This window comes from Cololabis saira, chromosome 24 (genome assembly GCF_033807715.1).
Source record: "Cololabis saira isolate AMF1-May2022 chromosome 24, fColSai1.1, whole genome shotgun sequence".
Classification (NCBI taxonomy): Eukaryota; Metazoa; Chordata; class Actinopteri; order Beloniformes; family Belonidae; genus Cololabis; species Cololabis saira.
This window is the reverse complement of record NC_084610.1, coordinates 22,457,540-22,470,345: the sequence shown is the minus strand read 5'-3', so window position 1 is coordinate 22,470,345 and position 12,806 is coordinate 22,457,540. Positions and strand designations below refer to the sequence as shown.

The following is a 12,806-nucleotide window of genomic DNA, read 5'->3' as shown; positions in this document are numbered from 1 at the left end:
GAATTAGCGGTCGTGGGGGGTACTGCACCGCGGAGAAATGGAGTGACAGAGAAGTCCTCTGCGTCTGGTTTGACGCAGAACCATAATTCAGGCTTAAGTCGCTTTGGATAAAAGCGTCTGCTAAATGACAGTAGTAGTAGTAGAAAGCTGAACTTTACACATCCATAAACTTTCAGAGCTGGCTTATATTTCCACACATTTCCCATGTTGTCTTGTGAATAATTTACATTATTACATAATTCACGGATTTGGGGTTTGACTTCTGACGACTGTAATTCTGTTTCCGGTGCAGTCTGACCTCAAACAGAGCACACTAAAAACCTAATGTCTCCTTTTCTCTTGCATACACACCTGCACAACTACACACCTGCAAAGCTACACACCTACTGTACATAGCTACACACCTGCACAACTACATCCTGCACAGCCCCAGGTGCATCATGGGTGTGTAATTGAAGGCAATAAAGGCAATAAAGGGTGCGTGTGTGTGTGTGTAACAAGGCTTTATTCATCCAGGCAGAGCTTCCTTTAGAAAGCTTTAACTTTACACTTCCATCTCCTAAAGTTTCAGAGCCGGCTTATATTTCAACACTTTCCCCGTGTTGTCCAGAGGTTTGATTTCTGATGACGACTGTAATTCTGTTTCCGGTGCAGTGTGACCTCAAACAGAGCACACTAAAAACCTCCTAATGTCTCCTTTTTCCTCTTCTTCTTCTTCTACATTCCCTCTATATGCTGTAGGGTCGTCCTCGTGACGTCACAAGGACGCATGTCGTTAATTGGCCCTGCTGAAGCCCCGCCCCCCCGGTAGGTGACTTGTCCTGTGTTTTGGGGAGGGGGCGTGGCCTGTGGGCAGGGGGCGTGGCCAGCGCTTATAAATAGGGGCGGCTGGCAGCGGCAGCAGCTGATGAGCCGCAGCAGCAGCCAGAGACCTGACAACACCTGAGAGGAGATAATATTATCACATACACGCAGACATGCCTGCCAACAAGGACGACGGCGGATGGAAGAAGTTCGTGTGGGACTCGGACAAGGGGGAGCTGCTGGGCCGAACCGGGGGCAGCTGGCGTGAGTAAAATATAAGAATAAATGGATAAATGGATAAATGTATAAATGAATACATGCTGCTGCTGCTGCTGCTGCTGCGCCGTCGGGGGCGCGCAGGTGGGAATGAAGAAGGGTCGGGGGCGCGCAGGTGGGAATGAAGAAGAGTCGGGGGCGCGCAGGTGGGAATGAAGAAGGGTCGGGGGCGCGCAGGTGGGAATGAAGAAGGGTCGGGGGCGCGCAGGTGGGAATGAAGGAGAGTCGGGGGCGCGCAGGTGGGAATGAAGAAGGGTCGGGGGCGCGCAGGTGGGAATGAAGAAGAGTCGGGGGCGCGCAGGTGGGAATGAACGGGGGCGCATCGTGTTTCCAGACACCTGTTTGATTTGACACTGCAGGAAAAAGGAAAAAAAAAGTGATGGCCTGCCAGAATCTGATTTTTCCCCTGAAAATGTGTCTTTTTTTACCTGCCAAAAATTGATTGAAGGACAAATACAGTTAATGAAAGGTCGTTTCTACCTTAATATGATTTGAGCTTCATAATTTAAATACTAGAACTCACAGGATTAATTGCTTTTAACTCTTTTAAAGGACCATTACAACACAAAATAGGCATTTTCACCTGCCAAAAATGGATTGAAGACCAAATACAGTTAATGAAAGGTTATTTCTGCCTAAATATGACTTGATTTCATTCTTGAGCTTCATAATCTGAAAATCTGACGTTTTATTGCTATCGATCACCGGGCTGCTGTGCGCGCTCCCGCGGCCACAAATCACATTCTGCATGGACGCAATCACTTTTTGTCCCAATAAACTCTTATTTGTCGTGTTGGATGTGATTAAAGCCCATGATGAAGTTAAGTTGAGTTCCAGGGCTCTGCAGCGTCCCGGTCCTCACATGAGCAGGGAAAGGGTTAAAACTGCATCATAGTCCAAGGTGAGTCAAGGTGACGGGCCCTGCGCGTCCACGTGCAGGGGGGGCAGGCGCGCCCCCGCGGACAGCCCCGATCAGGTGTCCCGGTAAAGCCGTCCGGATCGATACCTGATTCTCCCGTTCGACCTTTATCTCCTCCCGTTTCTCTCCGGCGCCCGCAGTGCGCATGTGCGTGTCTCTCAATGTCACAGTGGGTTCCCCTCTGTCTAGACGCAGACACCTGCACCTGCAAGGAAACTGAACCAGGAACCAGGACCTGGTCCCAGATCCTGGTTCTGGACCTGGACCTGGTCCTGGTTCTGGTCCTCAGGTCACCTGAAAGTGCTGATGCTGAGTGTGCAGAGTTGTGCAGGTGATGACGGGACAGAACCTGCTCTCATGGTGTTACATCCCATAATTAACATGTAAATGGGTCTGACTGACGTCTAGTCCTCCCGCTGCAGCAGGGAGGCGTCAGGTTTGAGCTGGTGGTTCGACCGCCGTGTCCTTGAGCAAGGCACCGAGGCCCCTGCTGCACACACACCTGCATAGCTGCACAGATACACACCTGCACACCTATACAACTACACACCAGGGTTATAATAGTTTTGCATTTTTCATTTTAGTTAACCATATGTGCAATATCCATGCAATATCTGTCTACCTCACACTCTTTTTACCTGCTTTTTTTGCACTGTTTTTCTTCCTTTGCACTATTTTTTTATCTTTTTATCTCCACTGCATTGTGTATATACTGTCCATATTTTTTAATTATATATATATATATATATATATATATATCTTTTACTTTTTTAAATTTTTACCCCCTTCCCTGCATGCTTGTGTGTGTGTGTGCGTGTGTGTACATGTTAATTGCACTGCTGCTAACACAGGAGTTTCCCCATTGAGGGAATAATAAAGGATTATCTTATCTCTCTCTTTATTTCATTTTGACTTTTTCTCCTTCAATTCAGTTAGTTTTAATTCGTTTTTAGTGTGGGTTTGCTAGTTTTTATTAGTTTTTATATTTTCAAAATTGCTTAGTTTTTGTTTAGTTTTTATTAGTTTTAGTTTAGTTTTTATTAGTTGTAGTTTTGACGTCGTGGACCATGGTTAAGCTGCCAGTTGGAGATAAATGGCCAGAGCGGAATAAATTGATCATACCAAGAGGCTTATATTGACAGGGAGGAAAACGGAGGAAATTATATCTATAATTTCAGTTTGTTTTAGTTAGTTTTCTAAACACGAAATATAGTTTCAGTTAGTTTTTTCAATTTTAGTTTTCGTTATTTCGTTCGTTTTCGTGAACGATAATAACTCTGCTACACACCTGCACAGCTACACACCTGCACAGATACACACCTGCACAGCTGCACAACTACACACCAGGGTTATAATAGTTTAGAATTTTTCATTTTAGTTTAGTTTTAGTTAACCATATGTGCAATATCCATGCAATATATGTCTACCTCACACTCTTTTTACCTGCTTTTTTTGCACTGTTTTTCCTCCTTTGCACTATTTTTTTTTATCAATCAATAACTTTTATTTGTCCCCAATGGGGCAATTAATCATGCAGCAATATGTAGACATATGCACATAGTAAAAAAAAAAAAAGACGACTTTAATTCTAAAAATCTAAAAATCCAAGCCCCACAACAGACACACTGCATTGTGTATCTTGTATTGTGTATATACTGTCCATATTTTTTAATTATATATCTTTTACTTTTTTACCCCCTTCCCCGTGTGTGTGTGTGTGTGTGTGTGTGTGTGTGTACTTGAATCCGCTGCTTATCTTTTCTCTCATTTCATTTTGACTTTTTCTCCTTCAATTCAGTTAGTTTTAATTCGTTTTTAGTGTGGGTTTGCTAGTTTTTATTTTTTAAATTTTCAAAAATGCTAAAAGTTTTAGTTTAGTTTTTTTTTTAGTTTTTATTAGTTTTAGTTTAGTTTTTTTTTTAGTTTATTAGTTTTAGTTTTTTTTAGTTTTTATTAGTTTTAGTTTTGACGTCACGGACCGTGAGGCGTTCAGGTGCCGTAGCTGCCAGTTGGAGATAAATGGCCAGAGCGGAATAAATTGATCAAACCAAGAGACTTATATTGACAGGGACGAAAACAGAGGAAATTATATCTATAATTTCAGTTTGTTTTAGTTAGTTTTCTAAACACGCAATATAGTTTCAGTTTTATCGTTTTTGTCTTCTAATTTTCGTTTTTATTTAGTTCAGTTAACTAAATTGTTTTTTCAATTTTAGTTTTCGTTATTTTGTTCGTTTTCGTGAACGATAATAACTCTGCTACACACCTGCACAGATACACACCTGCACAGATACACACCTGCACAGCCCCAGGTGCATCATGGGAGAGTAATTGAAGGCAATAAAGGGAAACGAACACTTCTATAAAAAATAATCGTGTGCGTTTGTGAGCTCAGTAGCCTCAGACGAGCCACACATGAATGAATGATTGACTTAAATGTTGCACTACGACAGTTCAGAGTGATAATAAGTTCTAAGAGGTTCCGGTTCCAGCGGGGAAACCGGCCCAGATCTGTGGATCGGCTCGGTAGTGATGATGAAGATGATTCTGATTTCTGTGCCGATGGTTCTATGGACCTCGCAGCGGAGCACGGAGCAGCCGGGCTGCTCTGTGTGTTACACTTGTGTTTTTTTGTGGTTCTCCCTGCACCAAACCGTCTGACTCGTCTCCATCTCCCCCCCCCTCACATCTCTCCCCCCCCAGTGAAGATCACGGTGTTCTACGTCATCTTCTATGGCTGCCTGGCCGGGATCTTCGTTGGAACCATCCAGGCCATGCTGCTGACGCTCAGCGACTACAAGCCCACCTGGCAGGACCGGGTCGCCCCTCCCGGTACGTACGCAGCACACCTGCAGCAGCACCTGCAGTAGCACCTGCAGCACCTACACACCTGCAGCACCACCTGCAGCACCACCTGCAGCACCACCTGCAGCAGCACCTTCAGCCACACCTGCAGAACATGCAGCAGAACATGCAGCACCTGCAGCACCTGCAGCACCTGCAGAACCTGCAGCCACACCTGCAGCGCACCTGCCGAGACCCAGTACTCGAGTTGTAAAATGAAAATCAGCGGGGATGGTGGATTTTATCATATGGGGACAGATAATTTGTGCTGATTATAAATAATATAATATATTACAAATAATAGCAGTGACCAAAACAGCTGCAGAAATACTGCAGGAATGACATAGCAGCAGTTAAATGCAGCCTTCTGTAAGCTTTAAATATCCACTGGGCTTACATCAAATACATCAAAACACAACAATAAAAAACACTTTTCTGAACTTATCAATATGACTCTGTCCTTCACAGGATAAGTAACATGGATCACTGCAAAAACTCAAACTCTTAACAAGAATATTTGTCTTATTTCTAGTTAAAATGTCTCATTTTAGTAAAAAAAAAAATCTTATTACACTTAAAACAAGACTCATCACTGGAAGAAATATTTTCCCCTGTTTCAAGTAGATTTTAACTTGAAATAAGTAGAAAAATAGAGAAAAAAAAAGATTTTTTGCTTGTAATGAGAAGATAAATCTTGTCCCACTGGCAGATTTTTCTACTTATTTCAAGTGAAAATTGACTTGAAACAGGTGAAAATTGTCAAATAAGTTATTTTTCTGGTGTTATTTTTCTGGTGATGACTCTAAATGTTGAAATAGCAGTAAAACCACATTCATTGATGAAATGACATAAGGGATGGAAAGGAGGGATGGCAGTTTTACAGGGGGGATGATTTGGACCATTTTTATTTCAGGGGGGGGTGCCATCCCCCCATAACTCCAGTACTGCCGATACCCGGCGGTAACGTCCCAGATAAGCAGCTGATGATGAGGTCCAGACTCCAGCGACGCCGCTCTGGCGTGAGACATGCGACAGAGTAGGATTAGTGATGCAGCTCCACATTTACTGCAGGTGCCGAGCGGTGCCGAGTGGATCCGGTTCTGGGATCTAGTTACTTGGATATCACAGTAGAAAAATCAACCAGATTTTTAATTTTTTTGTATTCTGAAATGTTTACTATTGGGGGGGGGGGAAAAAACAACTTAAACCTATGAATGGATAGGAATAATATATGTAATGGGAAAAGTTGTCATTCTCTCTAAAAATGGAGAAGGATAAATGTTACCAGATGTGTCTAAGTGGACTGAGAACATAAAACCTATTAGGTCTGACTTTTGCTAACTTGACAAAAATAAGGAGTGGGATCAAAATGTTATATTATATATTGATATAATCTACAGCACGACAACAACAAGCAAACAATTTAATATAAACACAAACTAAAATGTGACTGAAAGGGAGCAGAAAGAAGAAGAATCTTATTTAATCTGCCCCTTTTTCCCAAGAAATCAATTTACAAAGAACGTAAATTAATAATTAATAAAAAACAACAAAGTAAATAAAATATCCGCCAGCCGACACAGTCACATTCCTTTTTAGTTCCCAAGTTACAATTCAATAATACCATTCAACAATAACAATGTTTATACCTTTAATGACGATGGGTTTGTCAATCAAACGTAACTAACATATTTAATTATATTTCCTTAACATACAGGCTTTAATTGTTCTTTTTAATGTAATGTTTGATTTAGATTCTTTGTTTTCTTTGTTCGGATTGTTCCATAAACTGATTCCTTTTAATATTTAACCCTTGTACTGTCTTCGGGTCAAAATGACCTAATTCTCCTGTTTCTTCCTTCCTCATGCTCTCTCCTTCCTTCCTTCCTTCCTTCCTTCCTTCCTTACTTGTTTTCTCCCTTCCTTCCTTCCTTCTTCCTTATTTCCTCCTGCTCTCCCCTTTCCTTCTTTCTTTCCTTCCTTCCTTCCTTCCTTCCATCCTTATATTTCCCTTCTTTCTTTCCTTCTTCTCATTCTTCCTTCCTTCCTTCCTTCTTTCCTCCTGCTCTCTCCTTCCTTCTCCCTTCCTCTTTTCTTCCTTCCTTCCTTGTTTGTTTTCTCCCTTCCTCCCTTCTTTCCTTCTGCTTCCTTCCTTCCTTCCTTACGTCCTTCCTTGTTTTCTCCCTTCCTTCCTTCTTTCCTCCTGCTCTCTCCTTCCTTCCTTCCTTCCTTCCTTCCTTCCTCCCTCCTTTTCTTCCCCCTTCCTTGACCTGAAGACAGCACAAGGGTTAAGATGAGCAACTTTCAATGTTCCATGTAAATATTTTACAAAGAAAATTCTGGGAAGAGCCAGGAGGTAAATTGGGCATCAGCACTAACTTGAAGGGATTTTGATGCTATGGAAATCTGCATCTGTGAAATCAAGGCTTTTCCCAGATAAAAAAACAAACATAAACCTTCAGCCGAAGCTTTAAAGTGAGTTCAGGTTAAAGCTGCAGAGTAGAGGAAGGTGGTTCCAGCTCAGCGTGGTTAGTCCTGGTTAACGGTGGTTAGTCCTGGTTAACGGTGATTAGTCCTGGTTAACGGTGACGGTGTCCCCCCCCAGGCCTCTCCCACACCCCCCGGTCGGAGAAGTCTGAGGTTTCCTTCAGCACCAGGGAGGTGGAAACCTTCCTGCCCTACGTCAAGTCCCTGAGGGAGATCCTGGCCAAGTACAGCGACGACATGCAGAAGGACCAGATGATGTTTGAGGACTGTGGAGGTACGTGGTGTTTCCGTATGGAGCCAAATCAAGGCCAAAAGTTTGGTAATTTTGAAAATAAAATTTTAACCTGAAAATTCTTTTTAAGTTTAAATTTATTTTTTTTCGATATCAGATCTTTTTTTTCAGTTTCAGAACCTTTTTTTTCAGTTTCAGAACCTTTTTTTTTTTCAGTTTCAGAACCTTTTTTTTTTCAGTTTCAGAACCTTTTTTTTTTCAGTTTCAAAATCTTTTTTTTTCAGTTTCAAAATCTTTTTTTTTCAGTTTCAAAATCTTTTTTTTTTCAGTTTCAGACTTTTGGCCCCGATCTGGCGTAGGGGGCATGGCATCGTGGCAAGTCTGAAACTGAAAAAAAAGATTTGAAACTGGAAAAAAAAGATTTGAAACTGGAAAAAAAAATATGAAACTGAAAAAAAAGATGAAACTGAAAAAAAGGTGTGAAACTGAAAAAAAGGTGTGAAACTGAAAAAAAAGGTGTGAAACTGAAATAAAAAGATCTGATACCGAAAAAAAAAAAAATTGAAACTGTTAAAAATAATTTTCAGGTTCAAATTTTATTTTCAAATTAGCAAAATTTTTGGCCTTAATTTGGCTCTATATTTCCGCCCCCGCCGAGCTTCCCCGCCGATGAGCCGGGGTCGCCCCGTTTTAAACGTCTCTCCCCCTTTACCAGAGGAGGCCGGGGAGTACCGGCACCGGGGAGACCTGGAGAGCGACATGGGGGTCCGGAAGGCGTGCCGGTTCTCCCGGAGCCTGCTGGGGCCGTGCTCCGGCCTGCAGGACGGACAGTTCGGCTTCGACCAGGGAAAACCCTGTCTGGTGGTGAAACTCAACCGGATCGTAAACTACCGGCCCAAGGTAACGATGCCTGGGGGGAGTCGCCCCGCGGGGCGGCGGGAGACCCGCCTGCTTCAGTTTTAGTAGTAGTTTAGTCTTTGGGTCAAGCTAGGGCAGATTTTGGACAAAAATAAAATCCCGATTTTTTTTTTTTTTTTTTTTTTTTTTTTTTTTTTTTTTTTTTTTTTTTTTTTTCTGAAAACCCGATTTTCGATTTTTTTTTTTTTTTTTTTTTTTTTTTTTTTTTGTAAAACTACAAAAGACAATGGAATAAATTGTTTCAAATAATTTATCTTCATTTTTAAAGAAAAATAGCAAACAAATTTCCCTATTGGGAATGAAGTGCAATTGAAAGATACTGTAAATCCTCCTTGAGTTTAATAAAGTGACAACATTTACAATTTTCTTGACCAAACAAAGATGACTAGACGAGCTCTGTCTGTAATGCAGCCAGCTGCAAAAAAGGAAAATCCATTTTCAAATCGATTAATCGCACAGCCCTAGGTCAAGCTATCATTTTAGTTTTTATTAGTTTTAGTCTAGTCTTTGGGTCAAGCTATCATTTTAGTTTTAGTCACGTTCATTCTCCTTTTAGTCGTGTCAAGTTTTAGTCGACTAAAAGTCTGAGCGTTTTAGTCTAGTTTTAGTCAAAGATTGTATTTATCCAAACCCATTTTACAATTCAAACAAGGTTATCTTATTATTATATTATTGTTACCTTATAGACTCCAGAATACATTCATTCCAGATACAGAAAACTAATTTGAGTTTACAACAGATTACATTTTCTGCATTTCTCCCCATCTTTTTCTTTTTCGACGACACATTGGGTTTTTCTTTTCCACGTTTATGAAGGAAAGTGGATCCAAAGATCTAAAGACTAAACTGGTTTAAAGATTAAACTTAAAACATGGACATTAAGGATCTTTGGTAGAACATTTCGTCTCGTTTTGGTCAACAAAATGAAGACACATTTTAGCAGTTTTTATTTTGTAATCTACATTTTAGTCTTGTTTTTATTCCTCTACGATATTGTATCATATATTTAATTATCGTTATCACATGACCTGCATTTTCGTTGCATCTTGTTTTCCTCAGCTGAGTTATTAGTCATAATCTTCATTGACTAAAGCATCTTCACCTCTAACGTTTGTTTTTCCAGCCTCCGATCAACAACGACTCCATCCCCGAGGCGGCTCAGGAGAAGGTTCAGCCCAACATCATCCCGCTCTTCTGCACCCACAAGGTGAGTTCCTCCTTCCTCCCGTCGCCCGAACCCACACCCACCCAACCAGTACTCGAGTTGTAAAAATAAATCAGGGGGGATGGTGGATTTGATCATATGGGGACAGATAATTTGTGCTGATTACAAATAATATAATATATTACAAATAATAGCAGTGACCAAAACACCTGCAGAAATACTGCAGGAATGACATAGCAGCAGTTAAATGCAGCCTTCTGTAAGCTTTAAATATCCACTGGGCTTACATCAAATACATCAAAACACAACAATAAAAAACACTTTTCTGAACTTATCAATATGACTCTGTCCTTCACAGGATAAGTAACATGGATCACTGCAAAAACTCACAATCTTAACAAGAATATTTGTCTTATTTCTAGTTAAAATGTCTCATTTTAGTAAAAAAAATCTCATTACACTTAAAACAAGACTCATCACTGGAAAAAACAACAATTTTCACCTGTTTCAAGTAGATTTTCACTTAAAATAAGAAAATAAGAAAATTTACTTGAAACAGGTGAAAATTGTCAAATAAGTTATTTTTTCTGGTGTTATTTTTCTGGTGATGACTCTAAATGTTGAAATAGCAGTAAAACCACATTCATTGATGAAATGACATAAGACAGGGGTGTCAAATGTGCGGCCCGAGAGAAGTTTCCAACGCAAAAAAACGAAATGTTAATTTACTAAAAAGGAAGGCATAAATAATTGCCATAAATCACAGCATATCCGATAATATATTTCTTCTACAAATCCATCATTATTCCACAAAAGAGAGCAGTTTTCTACATTTTTTTAGTTTTCTAGAATGCATTTGCCGATTTTATTTCTTTGTAGACGGTCGTTTATTTTTATTAACTGACTACTATTATATATTTTCGCAGGAAAAATATCACTGCTAAAAAAGATGATAGAAGATATTTATTTGGAGAATTTCAGTTTTGAATACGAGGATAGTGACAAAGTAAAACAGTTAAAAGAAGTGCTGACTTTTTCGGCACACTGACGTAAATATCCGCAACAATTTTAAAAAATAAATACACTTAATTGTACTGGAAAAATCTCTAAATCACAAAAACACTCTCGGATGTAATAAGAAAGATTTTGCTTTTAATTAAATTTCCTATAAAAAAGCGAAATATAAAAAAAACATACTTGTTTCTGTTTATCTTTGTAAAATGATATTAAAAGTATCTTACATAATTTGAAAAAAAAACGAGAAATTTCAAGAAAAGATCCTGAAGAAATATATTTTACATAATTAGAGTGTAAACAAAGTGCATATTTCCTTTAAAATTAACTAAACTGATATTGGATTAGATAACAATAGTAAAAAAAAAAAGAGAATTAGAAAAAAAAATTTCGGCACCGTTTTTGTTATTTTGAGCGTGCGAGAAAAAAATTGGTCAAATCCGGCCCGCCAAGAAAAATTAGTTTGACACCCCTGACATAAGGGATGGAAAGGGGGGATGGCAGTTTTACAAGGGGGATGATTTGGACCGTTTTTATTTCAGGGGGGGATGATTTTGACTGTTTTTATTTCAGGGGGGGATGATTTGGACCGTTTTCATCCCCCCTCACCTCCAGTACTGCCCCCTCACCCGCCCCCCCTCAATCACCCTCATGTCCTCCCTGTTTCAGAGAGAGGAGGACGCGGGGAAGATCGGGGAGATCAAGTACTACGGCATCGGCGGCGGCGGCTTCCCGCTGCAGTACTACCCGTACTACGGCAAGCGGCTGCACCCGCAGTACCTGCAGCCGCTGGTGGCGCTGCACTTCACCAACCTCACCATGAACACGGAGCTGCGCATCGAGTGCAAGGTGTTCGGGGACAACATCTACTACAACGAGAAGGACCGCTACCAGGGCCGCTTCGACATCAAGATCACCATCAACAATTGATGGCTGTCACCAGGACCACAGTCCCCTAACCCCCAACCCCCCGCCCAAACCCTTAACCCCCCCCGACCAGCCATGTATCGAGAGATGAGCGCGGGTTTAGTCTCGAATGAATCAAAAAGGAAACAAAATCAGTCCGCCTCATCTCGAGCTTCAACACTTTCTAGCCTTAGAGTTAAATTTAGAGGAAACGGGCCTTAGGCCTGCAGACAAATCTATTTATTCTGTTGTAAACTCCTTCTCCACGAGCCGCCCATCGTCACCCATGACCACCTTCAACCTGCCGCCGCCTCGCGGGGGTCCGGGACCCGTCCGGGACCTGTCCGGGACCCGTCCGGGAGCGGCGTTTCCCCTCCTCGCCGCGCCGGACCTCCTCGTCTCGTCTCCAGCAGTCGCAGGGCTGGCGTGCCGGAGACGGACGCACACACTCCCGTCTCGCCGGTGATTGATTGGTTGCTCCGCTCTTCTGGTCCGGGGAAGAAAAAGGCTGCACTCCAGGAACCGGTCCCCCCTTCCCCTTGTCTTTTTCTCCTCCCCCACCTCGCTCTTCCCATATGAAGGTCTTAATGCTTTTGTTTCATGCCTTTTTACTTTGGATCTTGGCCTTGAATGTGCGCCCCGCCCGGCGGACGCCCGCCCGCCTGCCGGGAGGGGGCGGCGGTGCTGTTTTTAAACACTTTCTCCTGTTTCTTGTCTGTTTTTATTTCCCGCCGGGATCTGATCTCAGCGTTTGTGGCGTACCTGAATGTTTGAACCATTTAAAGATGGAAGAATTTTATATTTATGCAGATGTACATTTTGTTTCTTTGCAGAATATTGTAATGTATAAATGCAAAACCAAAGTGAGTGGGAGAGCCGTGCACGTTGCAGGCGTGCCGAGGTTTTGGCGTCTCGCCTCGCGACCTTTAACCTTTAACGAGGTCGGGAGCGGCGGGACGGTCCTGCTCGCGCCAGGGTCCGACTGCAGGCGACTTGAGGCTGGTAGATAAAATATTCCATAGGATCTCACGCTGCGGCGACTCGGTCGACCTCAGACGTTCATCAGTTCACCCCTCTATCATTTCATCAGAGATGAGAATCAATAAAGTCCTAGTGAACCTTTTCTCCTCTCTGCTGAGTTTTTTTTATCGTGTTGTGCTTCGTCACCGGACCTGCAAGGTCACGACAAGGTGTCCCGGGATCTAACGAGGTGTTAATTAACCCCTCTAGTTTATCATTAA

The 12,806-nt window shown here is 41.8% G+C and overlaps 1 protein-coding gene across 1 annotated transcript; it reads left to right on the top strand.

Moving 5' to 3' along the window:
- The first annotated feature begins 892 nt into the window (after positions 1–892).
- atp1b1b (ATPase Na+/K+ transporting subunit beta 1b) lies at positions 893–12,688 on the top strand. The gene is made up of 6 exons (XM_061716018.1): positions 893–1,068; positions 4,703–4,831; positions 7,449–7,604; positions 8,278–8,462; positions 9,604–9,687; positions 11,329–12,688. The coding sequence occupies exons 1-6, from the start codon at positions 978–980 to the stop codon at positions 11,587–11,589; spliced, it is 906 nt and encodes a 301-aa protein (XP_061572002.1). The 5' UTR covers positions 893–977; the 3' UTR covers positions 11,590–12,688.
- The last annotated feature ends 118 nt before the right edge of the window (positions 12,689–12,806 follow it).